Genomic DNA, 17370 nt, shown 5'->3' on the forward strand with positions numbered 1-17370 from the left:
TTGAGCTAGTGGCCTTAAGCAATCCTTCTGCCTCAGTCTTCTGAGTAGTTGGGATTTCAGGCATGACCTAACATAGTGGGGTTTTGCTTACTTTCATACTTTACATATAAATGAAATCATGTTGTAAAAAAAAAAAAAAAGAACGGGCTGTAAGGAATGGAGAGGTGGCTTAGCAGTTAAGGCCTGCCTGAAAAACCTAAGGACCCATGTTTGACTCTTCAGGTCCCACATAAGCCAGACTCACAGGGTGGGGCAAATGTAAGGTCATACATGCACACAAGGTGGCACATGAATATGGAGTTCGACTGCAGTAGCTAAAGGCTCTGGCATGCCAGGTCTCTCCCTCTCCCTCTCTCTCTCTCTCTGTCTCTTGGACAAAAATAAAAGGCCTGTCTTTAGGACTTGCCTCAAAAAAAAAATTTTAAAAAGGGGGGCTGAGAAGCCAGGTGTGGTGGTGCACGCCTTTAATCCCAGCACTTGGGAGGCAGAGGTAGGAGGATTGCCGTGAGTTCGAGGTCACCCTGAGACTCCATAGTGAATTCCAGGTCAGCCTGAGCTAGAGTGAGACCCTACCTCGAAAAAAAAAAGGGGGGGTGCTGAGGAAATGGCTTAGCATAGAAAATCACTTCCTGTGCCAATCTGAAGGCACAAGAGGGCCTGAGACTGGCTGAGTTTGATCAGAGCACCTATGTGAAATGCTTGGTATGGCCACAGACACCTGTCACCCCAGTCCTGTGGAGAGTGGGAAATCAGGGCTCACAGGTCAACCAGTGTAATTGGGATACGGGACTGGCAGCTCGAGGTTCGCTGAGAGACTCTGTCTCGAGGGACATAACAGAGAAGAACAATAGAGGAGGATGCCTGATGTTCTCTGGCCGCCACCCATGTGCACATAGGACATGCACATCTGCACACATAGGTACATACACCCACCATGCCAAACAAAAACCAAAACACCACCACCAAAGCAATCTAATGGGGGTGGGTTCTTTGTGGCAGTGGTGAAAGCCTATATTCCCAGCACATGTGCAAAGGCAAAAGGCTCTTGAGAGCTTTGTTTTGTCTTTGAGGTAGGAGCTCACTGTAGCCCAGGCTGACCTGGAACACTCTGTAGCCTGGGCTGGCCTCAAACTCACTGTGATCCTCCTACCTCAGTCTCTGGAGTGCTTTTTGAAGTAGGGTCTTGCTAAAAAGCCCAGGATGATCTAGAATTCACTATGTAGTCTCAGGGAGGCCTCAAACTCATGGCAAGCCTCCTATCATGGCCTTCCAAGTGCTGGGATTAAAGGCATGCACCAACCACACCCGGCTTTCACTTTTATTCTTATTTATTTAATTATTTGCAAGGAAAGAGAGAGGGAGAGAGAGAATGAGAGAGAAAAGGAGAGGACACACCAGGGCCCCTAGCCACTGCAAAAAAGAAAAGAAAAAAACCTCCATATACATGTGCCACTTGGTGCATCTTGCTTTACGTGGGTACTGGGAAATTGAACCCAGATCATCAGGCTTTGTAAATACGCACCTTAACCACTGAGCCATCTCTCCAACCCCTGCTTTAGTAACTTGAAACAAGGTCTTATGTACTTCAGACTTGCTATGAAGCAGAAGACGGCCTTGAACCTCTGTTGCCTCCATTCCTCCAAGTGCTACAATTACAAGCGTGCCCCACCCGCAGCCAGCACTATTTTGGTAGAGCTTTCTTCTCCCCCTGTCCGGACAGCTTAATGGCTTCACTCTAACTCTTTTAGAAAAGTCCCAAAGGGAGAGAAAGGCCCATGAGAGTCAGGGCTCCCTCGGGAGTGTGCATGAAGCTGCCTGGAAGAGGGTGTGCTGAGCCCTGAGGACCAGGAGAGCTGGGACCACTCACACTCCACTTGAAGGGATCCCAAGCCAGGAACCAGCCTGTGAAGGTCGGGGGCTCATGTCCCTGCTTCACCACAATGACGGGAGTTTCAGGGTCCCGGCTGCCAGGGTGAGTCTTGAGGTATTCCTGCACAGTGGTGGCAGCAGCTCTTTTCTCCTCCTCATTGGCATGCTTTCCTATCCAGAAGAAGACCTGTCGAGAGTCCCACCACTCATCAGTCCTTCCTGGGGTCACTGACCCACAAGTTCCATTTTTCTTTGTCCCAATGCCCAGATGGGAAGCCTGGCCCCATTGCCACCCAGCTAAACAACCTTGACCAGGGGCTCTACCTGGCCTTGACTTTGCTGCAAATATGTGGCTCCCGGTCTCCCCAGAGCCCAAGATGCTGAAAAACACTCCTGTTGCCATGGGAAATAAAGAGGATGTGGGGGGCTGCAGAGATGGCTTAGCGGTTAAGCGCTTGCCTGTGAAGCCTAAGGACCCCGGTTCAAGGCTCGATTCCCCAGGACCCACGTTAGCCAGATGCACAAGGGGTGCACGCGTCTGGAGTTCATTTGCAGTGGCTGGAGGCCCTGGCGTGCCCATTCTCACTCTCTCTCTCTCTTTCTCTCTCTCTCTCTGCCTTTTTCTCTCTCTGTCTGTCGCTGTCAAATAAATAAATAATTTTTTTTAAAAAATTGAGAAAAAAAAAGAGGATGTGGGAAGAGAAGGCTCTGTTTACGCAGCAGTAACCCTTTGGGGGTACATCCTTGTTTCTTTTCTTTCTCCAGCTCCCAGTGGTTCTTAACGCCGTTCCCAAGATCAAGAGCCCTCAAACCTGAATGCTTCTCTACCCTTCAGCCACTGGGATCTCTTGGCCCTTAGAACCAAGCTGTGGGAACAATGGTCCCCGGCCCTTAGTTCTACCTGGTCCCAGACATCCAACAGGAACACATCCTCCTCCTCCAAGTCATCCTGATTGAAATCCAGGATTTCCGTGGCCAGGAAGCGCCCAGTCTGGTTGGAGCACTCGAAGAGCCGAGGGGTGATGACCTGGTTTTCCTCCTGCAGTCTGCAGAATGGGCAGAAAATGGTGTTGGCAGGTGTGGGGACAGAGACAAGAACAGACTCTGAAGGCCTCTGAGGGGGAAAAGTCATCTTTTCATGTTATGTCCCACCTTATGGTTTACAAAAGGGTCCTCTCTCCTCCCATCAGAGCTCTGAGGGACAGATGCCCACTGCTTTTCTGACCATGTTTTCCAGGAGCTCTTCCACAGCCCTGGTAGAAAGATCTTTCTGCTATCTTCCCTGGATCACTCCTGGTGCTACGGCAATGCATGCCCTTTTGCTTTTCAGACTGGAAGGTGGTACGGCATGGAAGTTCTTTAGAAAGAGCCATTTGATGGGCTGGAGAGATGGCTTAGTGGTTAAGCGCTTGCCTGTGAAGCCTAAGGACCCCGGTTCAAGGCTCGATTCCCCAGGACCCATGTTAACCAGGTGCACAAGGGGGCGCATGCATCTGGAGTTTGTTTGCAGCGGATGGAAGCCCTGGCGCGCCCATTCTCTCTCTCTCTATCTCTTTCTCTGCCTCTTTCTCTGTCTGTAGCTCTCAAATAAATAAATACAAAATGAACAAAAAAAAAAGAAAGAGCCATTTGAAAGAGGGCTGGCACTGGCGTGCCACATCAAGGTGAGGAAGTTAAGGGTAACCTCCTAAGAGGGTGGAATGAGGAGACACCTTGGCTAGGCAGCTGAGGGTAGCAGGGCTCCCTATAAACTGAACAGGTTTTTTTCTCGGTTATAAGCAGGAGCTATCCTTGAGCCTGTCCTTACAGCCAGGGAGGGGGGCTGTTTTTTTCTTATCTCTTTTTCCCTCAAACGTGTCTGGAGGATGTGAATGAGATCACTAGGTGCTGGAACACATGGCAAGAGATCTGGGTTTTCCGAATGTCTTCTCACCTAAACGAGTTCCCCTTCCCTAGAAACCTGATAGGAAGATGGGAGACTAGACTGATCAGCTCAGCCCCACCAGTAAATTCCCATGAAAGATGCCAGTCGGGATCAACAAGTGGCTTTCCCGCTTCTGGCCCCTCCTGCCTTATGGCAGGGGCTCTGCCTTCCTTCCTTCTCTTTAAGCTCTACAACAAAACCTTTCTAAACCTTGCCCTCTATAGTCCGTGGATTTCAGCCCTTGAATTAATCTGACAAAAACTCGGATTCACTGGCTCAGTAATAGTTTTGTGTGACTGTCACCATCTGGCACCCCTAACTTCTGAATTCCAGCCCAACCAAGAGCCGAGAAAGATTCCATCACCCTCAAAGACACCCCAAATCCAACAGAGCCTGGATCGGCACCTAAGGGCAGCACATGGGCTCTGCTTCCTCCTTCCTGAATGGAAAGTAGACAGCTCAACCCTTCTCAGAGCTGCAGTCTCCCTCTGCCAGGGAAACGACCCCATCCAGGCCTGAGAATCCCACGCTGGGCTGTTTGGACGCTCCGCGGAGGCTCCAAGGGCATGCCCGTCCCTTATTCACCCCATAGTTCTAAGGGGGCCAGGTTCGCAGAGTCCTAGCTGGCTGCAGGCTGTGAGGGTGAAGATGCTGGGACATTTACCTCTTAGTGTTGGCGTAGGGTGCCTTTCCGCCCAGGGCCACCCAGAAGTTGGCTGGTTCCTGCCCCTCCACTACCACTTGCTTCTCTGTCCGCGAGATAGTGTCAGCGACCATTTTGGCCATCTCCCGCTCATCCCCGCTACAGCCCTGGGGAAAGAGAGGAAGGAGGGGCTGTGTTGAAGAGACCATCCCTGGGTACTACCTCTCTCCCAGTTCTCTGCCAGAGTTCCAGATCTGAGAGGGTCCTCCTGGATTAGCAGTGCCCCCCCCCCACACACACACATACAACCCACTTGTAGACAGTTCTCCTTCTCCATCCTTGACAATCCAAACAGGAGCAGAGACAAGAGCATGCGCACTGGAGAACTAGAGAGGAGCCTTGACAGGCACAGGGGACGGGGAGAGTGACATAACCACACGGCCACAGACAAGGTGCAAACAGGAACAAGACAGAACACGCCAGACTGATTCTGACCCAGAAGCTAAGAATCCAAGGGTGGCACAGGAAAACAGACCAGAGCTGTGGCAGCTGGAGGCCCACCAGTGACATCTCGATGCTCAGGGACCCTCCCCTGCCTGTGGCTGCGGCGTTCCCAGGACCCACTGGGGAAATGGAGGCCTAGAGCAGCGCCCACCTTCCCGCACCACAGGTAGCAGCAGGATGGGGTCTTGAGGACGAAGACATCATTCGAATTGAGGGAAGTAGCCCGAGCCGTGACCTCAAAGGCCTTGGTGTTGTTGGCGCTCGTTCCCCGGACCTGGAACAGCCTTGTGGAGGGCACAGGCTCCGAGTTGTTAGCCCGGGAGGTGCCTCCCTGCAAGCGTAGAGGGAAGGCAGGGAGACAATGCCAAGAGTGACTCCATCACAGAAACACAGAGCACCCAAAGGAGGAGAGGTAGGGAGAAATGGCTTTGATCCTGGCACTCCTGTGCTTAAAAGCTTTCAATGGCTCCCCACTGCCGGTAGTTCCGTAAGGACCCTATGAGATTTGAGATGAAGATGCAGTCTCTATGGCCTCTGACTCTGACTCTCTTCCTTCAAACCCTCCCAGTACAGCCCTTCCCCTGGCCTCGCACCACATTGCCCGCCCTCATGTTACCCCTACAGAGCTATTCAACTCCACCTCAAATGCCCAGATCTCTCTTGGGAATCCCTTCCCACCACGAACTCTATGCCTGTTCCTAGCTTCCTGTACGCCTGACTCCCTTTGAACTATCTCTGGCATTTAAACCACAGGATGCAGCATGTTTTCAGGCTGGGAGTTCTCTGCTGAGACCCAATCACTCGGCTGTCCTCTCCCAACAAGATAATAAGAAGTATTCACTGCCATGCTTCGCCTCACTGGCTGAATTGTGAAGGTCTGTGTGCTTACAAGGTGAACAGTAAACAGATTATTGCTTAAACAGCTGCATGAGCTGTTTAGTTCATTTTAGTGGACCAGTATAGCAAATCCAGTCCTCCAAAACAACCCCTCCGTTTGCATGGAGCAGAGTCAGGGAGTTGGCTGCAGAGGAGGACACTATTTGCACATTGTGAGTGAGGGCTCCTAACTTATGTTTCTAAAGCGACCGTGTGCTGGTTTCAGTTACCGGGTCCACACAGGTGGTAGAGCCCAAAAAGTCCTCTCCAGTGAGGACCAGGCTTCGCTCCAGCCCCATGCCCTATGCCCACCTTACATCCCCTTCTCTGTCTCCTGGATGCCCACCCACCGCAGTCCAGCAACCACACCTGGTAAACCACCATACGTCCCTTGAAGATGGACATGAGGTGAGGTGGCTCCTTGCCCATCGGGACCCGGATCTGCACTGGTTCATCGTTGTATTTCTGATCCAGGATGACAGCTTGATAGGCTGAGGCTGCGATTTCATCCTGACTGGCCTGGGCGCCCTGGGGATGAGCAGAAAGGAGGGATGAGGCCCTCGGTCTGACCCTACCCTCTACCTCAGCAACCTTCCATCCCCAGTTCTGGCCTGGCTTGACACAGCTGCCTCCCCACCAAACCTACCCTATGCCTAGCCAAAACCTAGCCCCAGGAGACTGATTCTAAGCCTGGGCCCAGCCAGCTCCGGCTTGCCTCAAGCCCAGCCCTGACTCCAGACCTTCTCTCTCTCTTCAGGGGACTTCCACCCAATTCACTCCCTGCACCCAAGTGTCTGATCCACAGCTTCCAGACAGAGCAGGTGATGGGAATGTGCAGGGGGTCATGATGGGAGCCTCAGAGAAGCAAAGGGACAGGGTTATGAGTGGTAAACACTCTATGGAAATAAGCTCACAGCCAAATCTGACCCAGGGTAGAAAGAGCTACTACCTCTGGAGGAGGTGAGCTTCCTATTTCCCGGGGCATTCGCGCATAGAGGGTGGCAGGGTGTGGAGCGGGGCGTAGGGGCAGGGAGCTGAACTGCCCGTGTTCCTGGGGCAGCGCCTCACCTGCCAGATGTAGATGAGGTAGTGCTGCTTCTCGCCAATGAGGTAAGTATAGAGCAGCAGATAGCAATCACCTCCATAGAAGTGGCCCACCCATTTGGAATCCACGGGCACCATCTCCAGGTTCTCGATGCGCCAGATCTGAGGACAGACAACCAGGCCTGTTTGAGGTCCAGCCTGGGCTCCACCATCCCTTTTCCACCAGGCCTGCCCTTGCCCCCCACACACCTGCACCTCTCCGCTCCCGTCATCCACCATCTTCTGCTGGGCAGCCACTTGAGGCTGCACGTGCATGGATGTGGCATCAAACTTCACCTGCTCCACCTTGGCTGGAGGGACCAGACATCAGCTGTCACCAGTGGGGTCTCTCTCAAGTCCTCACAGCAGCCCTGAGTGCTGACTGGCCTTACACCCACTTTATGGTGGGAAGAAACGGAGGCTAGAGAGAGTTGGTAGCTGATCCAAGGTAGTCCAGGCAGAGAATAAGAGAGCTATGACACAGAATCCCATCCCTATGCCCCATGACACCTGCTTTATCGGTGTCTCCAGGGAAGCTGCTAGTGACAAGCAAAAGACACAAGCAAAACCAGGCGTGGTGGCGCATGCCTTTAATCCCAGCGCTTGGGCGGCAGAGGTAGGAAGATCACTGTGAGTTCGAGGCCAGCTTGTGACTACACAGTGAATTCCAAATCAGCCTGGGCTAGAGTGAGACCCCCCCCCAAAAAAATAGGAGCAAGGTTTTAGCCTGATCATTCTTCAAGCACTGACTCTCCCAGCTCAGAGGAGGCTCCAGATAATAGGGACTGTACCCAGGCCTTTCTTCCTCCCACCAGAGCCTAGTACTCAGCTTGACCTCAACAAACACTGTCTGATGAGACGCTATTTGGTTCCCAGAGAGGCCCAAACCTATGCCAAATGAAAGACAAATCATTCATAGCTTCTTTTTTGTGACAACGCTTAAGCTTATCTATGTTTGCGCCTGCCCAGGGGGAGCGGAGAGCCAGGGTAAAGTGTTCATGGAAGAGGTGTGTCAGGGAAGAAAAGGGAAGTAGGTCATCCCCCTAGCCCTGACTCCCACCCCTAGCCCACTCCCTCACCCCATGCTGTCCCACAGGACCCTCACCCACAGAGCCCACAGTGTGGGTTTTGCCCAGGCCTGAGGTGCGGTTGGGCACGGTCCACTTCTGGAAGAGCTGTTGAAAGATGGCTGACTCGGCCCCATCATTCTGCACCTCCACCTGTGTGTTTTGTGGGTACTGTTTGGCTTTGATGTAGTTCTGGGAAATGAAGGGGTGGCTGGATGTTATGCCTTGCCCTCGGTCTCTGTACCCCCATACAAGCCAAAGCCTGGCCCCAAACCCATCTAAGGATACCACCAACCTTCTCTGTCCCAAACCTGAACCTACCCAACCCCAATGTGACCCCAGTGACCCCAGCCTTTAAAAAAAATATTTATGTGAGCCTGGCGCGCTGATGCACGCCTTTAATCCCAGCATTCGGGAGGCAGAGGTAAGAGGATCACAGTGAGTTCGAGGCCACCCTGAGACTTCATAGTGAATTCCGGATCAGCCTGAGCTAGAACAAGACCCTACCTTGAAAAAAAAAAAGAAAGAAAGAAAGAAATACACACACACGTGTGTGTGAGAGAGAGAGAGAAAGGATGAGAGGGAGAGAGAGAGAGACAGTGGACGTGCAAAGAGTCTGCTGCTGCAAATGGATTCTAGGTGCATGTGACACTTTGTGCATTGGGCTTTATGTGGGTACTGGGGAATTGAATCTGGGTCATCAGGCTTTGCAAGCAAGTGCCTTTAATGGCCAAGCCATTTCTCTAATCACCCCCCCCTTTTTGAGGTAGGGTCTCACTCTGACCCAGGCTGACTTGGAATTCACTATGTAGTCTCAGGGTGGCCTCGAACTCATGGTGATCCTCCTACCTCTGCCTCCCGAGTGCTGGGATTAAAGGCGTGCGCCTCCACCCCTGGCTCATCCCCCCCCCACCTTTAGTTTTTTTGAGGAAAGGTCTCACACTAGCCTATACTGTCCTGGAAGCCATTCTGTAGCCTAGGCTGGCCTTGAAATCAAAGTGATCCTGCTACCTCAGACCCAAGCGTTGAGACTACAGGTGTGAGCCACCATGCCTGACCCCAAACTTCAATCCTGTGCCAATCCCAACTTTAGGGTCAAGCCTGATAACACATTTCGCCTAACTCTGGACTTAGACCTTACTCTGACCTCAACCCCAAACCTAATTCTGATGTTAACTCCAAAGCCAAGTCTGACCCCCACCCCAGTTTTACTGCACCTCAATTCTAATTCTAGTGTCCAGTACTCTTCTACAAATCTAAACCCATTCCCAACCCAACATTCTAACCTGTCCCTGACCCCAAGCTGATCCAACCCAAGCCCTTCCTTCTCTAAACCAAGACCACACGTGGGGAGGTGACATCCCACATCACAGGGAGGTCCAGGGTTGCCTAGTGGTTAGCGCCTCAGCATGCAGACAACCTGGAAGATGGCTTCAGGCTAGACCCTCAGCCCCCACATCTGGGCCCACTATCCCCAGGGACCCCCTTATGATCTGTCAGGCACTGCGGTCTGGTCTGAGCCCCTGCTGCTGCCCTTGACCCATGTCACTACCAAAGCCTGGTTCATGGCTCCACTCCTCTCCTGGGCATTAGCGTTCTTGCCCTTCCACACGAAGATCTTCAGGCCTCCCTGGTCCAGGATGTAACAGTCCTGAAGTTGGGACAGAAAGATCCAGGTGAGTCTAACAATGTGATGGAGTGAAGGGTGAGCTGGGCGAGGCCAATGTCCCCTCTACTCCTGTCTGGAGGTTTGGCTGCCTGGGGAAAGGGTGGGCTAAACCGTTTTGAGGGGTGTGAGGGTCCTCCAGACCTCGTGGCTGAGCAGGTCCTGTGTGAGTGGCCGGGTAGCGACTTCCCTCACCACCAGTTTTCCCTCTGAGTCAGACACGCTGTAGAACAAAGCAAGACATGGGCAGGGAGATGCCTCAGCCCGGGTACCCTGCCCCCTAGAGCACCCAGAAGAACCCAGCTGGGTGCTCACTGGTACAGCTTGAGAGAGGCCTTGACTGCCGGCTCCACTACCGAATCACAGATGGCCGCCTTCAGCTCCTTCCGTGGGCCCAGCACGTGGTTCATGATGGCCATCAGCTTCGGGGACTCCTCTTCATTGTCCCCCTCAACCACTCCCACATAGGTCCGTCCACCCCGCTCCTGGTCTCGGATCTCCTTGGCCAGGGTCATGCCCTGCAGAAAGGCCACACGTGACCCATGAGGATGGACAAGGTTGTATCCACCACCCCAAATTCTGCTGGGCAAGTGCCAGCCCATCGCACGAGCATCTTCAAGGGGAGGGACCAGGCTTTTCAGGTATCTGTGAGGAAGTGAGGTGAAAAGGCGAGGGAAGGCAGGTGTCATGGACTATGGGATACAATCACTGGGCCTGCAGCTTTGACATTGATGGAAATATGTGATTTTTACTTTACAGGGTTTTTTGGTGTTATTTTGTTTTCTTTCTTTTTCTTTTTCTTTTTTTTTTTTTTTTTTTTTTTCCTTTGGTTTTCCAAGGTAGGATCTCTTTTTAGCCCAGGCTGACCTGGAAGTCGCTGTGCAGTCTCAGGGTGGCCTCAAACTCACAGCGATTCTCCTACCTCTTCCTCCCTCCCGAGTGCTGGAATTACAGGTGTGAGCCACCACGCCCGGCTTCAGTTTTTCACAAGGTCTGAGCCTCAGTGCTCCTGGTATTTTAGTCAATCTCTTGGCCCCAAAGTCCACTTGTAGACTCAAGTACACGCACAGTACCACACATACATCGGCTCAGACACATTCATATACACACAGCTCAGTGTCATGCACAATCATACACACACACACACACACCACACACACTGTGGTTCACCCTTTTTTTCTTTTAGCCCCAGGCTCTCTGCCTCCAGGCTCCCTCACCAGCCCTCCTGAGTCCCAGACGGGCCTGTGTGAACAGCAAATATCCATACTTTTTTACCTTCAACTCTGCTGTCTCAGCTCTCATTGTATTTATCTAGCTTCCAAAAGACAGCTCTATGTTATGATGTCCAAATCTGTTTTCTCCCTGAGACCTGCCCAGTTGGGGAAATGAGCCTCCAGCCATTGCCTTTGTTGTGCAGCACAATGCTGTGAGCTGGCCTCACCCCAGCTGTCCCTCTGCATCCTGCATTAAGCTAAGTCCAAATCCCACCGGCTAGGGCCAGAGCCTGGGCACCTCCTGCCTCTGCTGGTCTCTTGCATGGCCACAGGGACCTCCCTGCTAGCCTGAACCTTTCCCTGGACTCATGTCACCTCAGAAATCAGGTAACCTTCCGTGGCTGGGCTCACCCAGCAGAAAATCCCACCCTCTTCCAGAGGCTGATGCCCACACAGTGTGCCGGGGAGACCTTCGTAACACCTGCCACACTGGTGGAACCCCCACCAGACATCATCTTCCTGCCCCCAGGGCCTTTGCCTCACCCTCTCCTCATCCTAGAAGCCTTGTTGCACACCAAGTACCACACTCCTTTCACAATCAGCTCTTCCTTTCCTGTGTAGCTCCCCAGCCGGAATAACCAGCTTTAGGCCAGAGCGAGGGCAAACGTCCACTTCCTCAACTTCCAAATCCCCGGATGAGGCATGGGGTCTGCGTACCACACACTACAAGAACTCATTTCAACCTTGGGAACTAGCCACACGTACACACAGCACGCCCTCTCGGTATACATGGAGATTCAGGTCCAGCCTCCTGTCCCTAAAAGTGGCACAGAGTGGGCAGGGGGATCGAAGCTGCTCAGGGCTTAGTTTGGCTGGGGACAGATGGCACTGGGTCTGCAGGAGCATATGGGGTAAGCTGGGCTGCAAGGAAGTGGTCCCCAGAGGGATTACCCTAAGTCTCTCCATGCGATTACTCTCTGGCCCATTCCACTGGATGATAAGCTTCCCCAGGTCCAGGAGGAAGACATCTCCTCGGTTGAAACTCTTCCAGGACATCTCCACCTAGGAGGCACAGAGAAGCCCCAGACCCAGCTCAGAGCGCACTCATCAGCCTCATCTCTGGCCACCTTCCCCTCCCTCAGCCGAGTTCAGCCCCTGACCAGTGTCCCAGCGGAGCCTGCCCACCTCTCCGGCCACCACGTTCCTCTTGCCCTTGACGTGCAGCAACCGCCGAACGTTGCTTGAGTTGGTCTCCACATGCTTCATGCCAGAAGCCACGCCCCCTTTCCGGATCCTGGGACGAGAGGAGAGCTGACCCAAGGGCATTGAGTGGGGAGGAGTGCCAAGATTCTGAGCTGCCTGGCTACTGTATGGGCCCTCTGAGGACTCAGTTGGCATGGGGTAAGGTGACCGTGGTACTTGGGTTGCAAATCACTGTCCTGGAAGTGTGAGGTTGGCCTAAGGCTGCCTGCCCATATAGCCTGCATCACAGGCCCTCACTTCCCTTGCCCTGGCGCCTGCCCTGCAGAGGGGCTGACAGAAGTGGGGGCCACGGTGATGAGAAGGGAAAGAAACAGGGACAAGGGGCCAGGTAAATGCCCAGAGTGGTCCTAGTGAGCGGAAGAGAGCGAGACAAAAGGGAGGAGCGGGGACCACGCAGACTGTAGGACAGGTCAGAAAAGACTCAGTCTGGAGAGATGGTTCAGTGGTTAAGGCGCTTGCTTGCAAAGCCTAACAACCTGGGTTCAATTCCCTAGTACTCACGAAAAGCCAGATGCACAAAGTGGCGATGCATCTGGAGTCCATTTGCAGCAGCTAGAAGCCCTAGCACATCCATCCTTTCTCTCTCTCGCTCTCTCTTCTCTCTGTCTCTTTCTGCTTTCAAATAAAGTTTGTTTTTGTTTTTTTTTTAGATCTGGGCGTGGTGGCACATGCCTTTAATCCCAGCACTTGGGAAGCAGAGATAGGAGGATCGCTGTGAGTTCAGGGCCACCCTGAGAGGACATAGTTAATTCCAGGTCAGCCTGGGCCAGCATAAGACCCTATCTCAGAAGAACAAATAATAATAATATTTTTTAAATGAAATGACTCAGCTCCAAAGGGATGTTTCCATGAGAAAAGCCAGGTCACAGTTTCAAACTTTTCTAGAAAAGTCAGCAGGACTGGGCTGCTAGTAAAAGGTCAGCTAAAAGAAGAGAGGGGGCTAGAGAGATGGCTTAGTGGTTAAGCGCTTGCCTGTGAAGCCTAAGGACACCGGTTTGAGGCTCGATTACCCAGGACCCACGTTAGCCAGATGCACAAGGGGGTACACGCGTCTGGAGTTCGTTTGCAGTGGCTGGAGGCCCTGTGCGCCCATTCTTTCTTTCTCTTTATCTGCCTTTCTCTCTCTTTATCTGCCTCTTTCTCTCTCTGTCTGTCACTTTCAAATAAATAAATAAAAATAATTAAAAAAAAAAAAAGAGGACAGCTACCTGCCCTTTAGCCTGAGGGGTTTGGGGCTTGACGTGAGAGCGTGAGGGCCCCCCCTCTCAACACTCAGTCAGGAGTTAATGAACAGAAATTCACAGGTCACAGGCGCCAGACTTCAGAATGTCCCAAAGAGGAGTGGAGAACACTCAGAGGGGAGGGCACCAAGGGCAGGACAACAAAGAAATAAGGTGCGTAGCTGGGCGTGGTGGCGCACGCCTTTAATCCCAGCACTCGGGAGGCAGAGGTAGGAGGATCACCATGAGTTCGAGGCCATCCTGAGACTCCATAGTGAATTCCAGTTCAGCCTGGGCTAGAGTGAGACCCTGCCTCAAGAGAGAGAGATAAGGGTGCAGAATGGAAAGGTGGAGAAAGATTGGCAAACACCCTTGTGAGGCCACAGAGACCCCCCACAGCACCAGGCTCCCTTCCCGGTCCAGGTCATCTTTTACTGTCCAGGGTTTATTCGCCATCAGTGTCCCTGCCTCTTCAGCTCAGTCACCACCCCCACATTCCACCTCTGATCCTCAGTCATGATCGCTTACCTCCCCGCCCAGACCCATTATGCCCCTTCATACACAAGGCCCTGCTTGAAGTAGCTCCGGAAGGTCTCGCTCTCGTTGCCCTGGACCTCCCGGTGTTGGACAGCTCTGCCCTTCAGGAAGTCATCCATCTGCGTCGTGTAGATGGCAGCTGCCCCTTGTTCGTCCTGGGACGAGTCCTGGCCAATCCAATAGTGGATGTCATAGGATAGGTTGTTGCTGGTTTTGTGGATCTAGGGAGAGAAGAAGGGTATGTCTGTGTATCCAAGGCTCGGGGCGCCCACAGTCCCAACTTTCACTCTACGTAGTCTCTGATACACTTAGAGCTTGGGCCATGGGTGACTTTGAGGAGAGGGAGGCACCCTGGGCGCTGTCAGGGGCCCCAATGTGGCCCAGCCCTGCCACCGACTCTGGCTAGTGAATGACTGACTAGCTTCCCGGCTCTGTCCTCTCATTTTGGAAATCCCACGTGCGCTGATGTATGTGGACCACTGGAGGTCCTTGAGGTCACTACATGGGCACACAAACATCCTATAGGTATCCTCCAGTGTCGGAAGGATAGGACTCCTGTGGATACTAGATTCTGCCCAGGCTCAAGTCCCTTCTAGAACATGGCATGTTGAGCCCGGTGTGGTGGTGCACGCTTTTAGTCTCAACACGTAGGAGGCAGAGATAGAAGGATCACAGTGAGTTCAAGCCCAGCCTGAGACTACAGTGAATTCCAGGTCAGCTTGAGCTAGAGTGAGACCCTACCTCGGAACCTCCCCGCCCCCCAAAAAAAAGTTTAAAAAATTAAAAATTAAAAAAAGGAAAAGTACAAATGCCTTTAACAGTGTAAGTGGCAAAATCAGGAAGGCAATATGAAGATGAAAGATGGTCCAGCTCAAGAGTTCCCCCGGGGGGGTGGAGAGATGGCTCAGCAGTCAAGGAACTTGCCTGTGAAGCCTAATGACCCACGTTCGATTCCCCAGTACCCACATAAAGCTAGATGCACAAAGTGATGCATGCATCTGGAGCTTGTTTGCAGTGGCTAGAGGCCCTAGAATACCCATACTCACTCTCTCTCCCCCTCTCCTTGAAAACAAATAAATAATTTTAAATATATATATATATTGGGCTGGAGAGATGGTTTAGTGGTTAAGTGCTTGCCTGTGAAGTCTAAGGACACCAGTTCGAGGCTCAATTCCCCAGGACCCACATTAGCCAGTGGCACAAGGGCACACAAGTCTGGAGTTCATTTGCAGTGGCTGGAGGCCCTGGCATGCCCATTCTCTCTCTCTCTGTTTCTCTCTCTCTCTCTATCTATCTGCCTTTTTCTCTCTGTCACTGTCAAATAAATAAATAAAAATAAACAAAAAAATTATATATATATATATATATAATTTATTGAGAGAGAGAAAGAAGCAGAGTGAGAGAGAGTGGGAGAGAATGGGCACGCCAGGTCCTACAGCTACTACAAATGAACTCCAGATGCATGCACTCCTTGTGCATCTGGCTTACCCAGGTCCTGGAGAATTGAACCAGGATCCTTTGGCTTTGTAGGCAAATGCCTTAACCACTAAGCCATCTCTCCAGCCCAATATTTTTTGTTTGTTTGTTCTTTTGTTTTTCAAGGTAGGGTCTCACTCTAGTTCAGGCTGACCTGGAATTGATGGAATTCACTAGGTAGTCTCAGGGTGGCCTCGAACTCATGGTGATCCTCCTGCCTCTGCCTCCTGAGTGCTGGGATTAAAGGCTTAAACAACTACGCCCAGCTTCCAGTAATTTTTTTTTAAGAGTCCCCCAGGACTGAACAAGCTTATGGCACCAGAACTGGGAGCCTCTGAAGGCACATCTTTGTCCCTGTGGGTCCCCACAGGCTGGGCTCCTGTAAACACAGGCTGGACAAAGCCAGGCTAGCGCTCAGTATCACCCCCACTTTCCTCCTTGATATCCCAGTGTGCTTTGTTCTCTGCTCAGCGCCCTCCCTGCCCAACTCACTTACAGCCAGGACTACATAGCAGTCACCATCAAAGAAGCTTCCAAAAGTGCTGGAAGGAACAGGAACCATCTGCATGGCCTGGGGAGAGAAAGGGGGCATGGAGTGCAGTGGCTCGTCTGTAGTCCCAGCTACCCAGCAAGCTGAGGCAGGAGGATTGCTTGAATCTAGCCACCCTGATCACATCTACAATAAATTCAGCATCAATATGATGGTCTCCTGGGAACATGGGACCACCATGTTGCCTAAGAAGGGGTGAACGGGCTCAGGTCAGAAGAAGGTCAAAGAGGCTGCCGGAACCACAAGGATGAGGGGAGCAGAGAGGAGGTGGGAATCTGACCAGGGGTTGCATGGGAGGAGAAGGAAATTGTGCCAGCAGAGCCTAGGGTGTGGCTCAGTGGTAGAGCCCTTACTGAGGGAGGCCCTGGCTTCCATCCCCGCACAGCAAAACACAAATAAAGTACGATCAAGGCCCGTGGTATTTGAAATGAATGGAAGGAGGGAGAAGGGAGGGGATAAGGAAAACAGGTGGGAGCTAGGGAAACAGAGGAGGAAAGGAAGGCCTGAGTGGGGACACGGAAGCGCAGAGGAAGGCAGGGAAACAGATGAGGAAGAGATAAGAGAGGAACGGGCTGGAGCTGGTGCAGGAGCTCTTGGCAACCTGCGAGACAGGACTGGAGTTGACCAGGACCATACCAGGCCTCCTACACCCTCCTGCACCCTCCTGCACCCTCCTGCACTCCAGCATTCCAGCCCTTGCCCTCCCATCCTCACTCCTGGACATGGCTCACCTCGATTCTCCATATCTGCAGCCCCGGCGTGGTGACATTGAGAGACCCTTTGACTTGGGTGCTCAGTTTGGTCATGATGGATGAGCCTAGAGAAGGAGAGAGGTGGGAACCAGGCCAGTGAGCTGGGGGTGCTTCACTTCCAGCCCAGACCACCAGTGTCTGGACTGCGCCCCCCCCCCCAGTCTTGAGGCCTGGGGGGAAGAAAGGGATCTGTTTCCCCACTGAGAGTCCTGACTGCCCAGTCTCCATCCTTCCCTCCCACCTCTGATAGTGACTTGGTCACTCAGTACCACCCTGAGACTACATGGTGAATTCCAGGTCAGCCTGGGCTAGAGTGAAACCTTACCTTGAAAAACCAAAAATAAAGAAATAAATAAAAGCAGATAGTCCAATAAAAAAATTATACTTTGGCTTCCAGAGATAATTCCCTGACTTCAAATAAATACTCTTACCTGGGCTCAAGGGAGAGAATTCCCCTCCAGGCCCTTTGGCTGGTCACATCTCCACCCCTTGGTCCCTGTGCCGATAAGACTATGTCCTTCCCACTCTGGTAGCTTGGCTGCCAGACTGGTAAGGTATATTACTCTGTTTCTATTTTTGATTTTTCTTTTCTTTTCTTTTTTTTGAGGTCTCACTCTAGCCCAGGCTGACCTGGAATTTACTATGTCATCTCAGGGTGGCCTTGAACTAACTCACAGTGATCCTCCTACCTCTGCCTCCTGAGTGCTGGGATTAAAGGTATGCACC

At 52.3% G+C, this 17370-nt stretch overlaps 1 protein-coding gene across 1 annotated transcript in view; it reads right to left on the minus strand.

Moving 5' to 3' along the window:
• The window catches only part of Vil1 (villin 1), a 36208-nt gene that overhangs the window by 10461 nt on the left and 8377 nt on the right, over positions 1 to 17370 (minus strand). Inside the window, exons 2-17 of the mRNA XM_004662933.2 lie at positions 16624 to 16709; positions 15839 to 15913; positions 13891 to 14087; positions 12032 to 12140; positions 11798 to 11908; positions 9948 to 10150; positions 9777 to 9855; positions 9519 to 9617; positions 8005 to 8158; positions 7110 to 7210; positions 6885 to 7022; positions 6186 to 6344; positions 5092 to 5271; positions 4458 to 4603; positions 2771 to 2915; positions 1868 to 2056 (exon numbers count right to left, since the gene is read on the minus strand). Coding sequence (XP_004662990.1) covers positions 1868 to 2056; positions 2771 to 2915; positions 4458 to 4603; positions 5092 to 5271; positions 6186 to 6344; positions 6885 to 7022; positions 7110 to 7210; positions 8005 to 8158; positions 9519 to 9617; positions 9777 to 9855; positions 9948 to 10150; positions 11798 to 11908; positions 12032 to 12140; positions 13891 to 14087; positions 15839 to 15913; positions 16624 to 16698 — 2160 coding nt within the window. The 5' untranslated portion in view covers positions 16699 to 16709. The remainder of the gene's footprint in view (positions 1 to 1867; positions 2057 to 2770; positions 2916 to 4457; positions 4604 to 5091; positions 5272 to 6185; positions 6345 to 6884; positions 7023 to 7109; positions 7211 to 8004; positions 8159 to 9518; positions 9618 to 9776; positions 9856 to 9947; positions 10151 to 11797; positions 11909 to 12031; positions 12141 to 13890; positions 14088 to 15838; positions 15914 to 16623; positions 16710 to 17370) is intronic.

The sequence above is a fragment of the Jaculus jaculus genome, chromosome 4 (genome assembly GCF_020740685.1).
Source record: "Jaculus jaculus isolate mJacJac1 chromosome 4, mJacJac1.mat.Y.cur, whole genome shotgun sequence".
Classification (NCBI taxonomy): Eukaryota; Metazoa; Chordata; class Mammalia; order Rodentia; family Dipodidae; genus Jaculus; species Jaculus jaculus.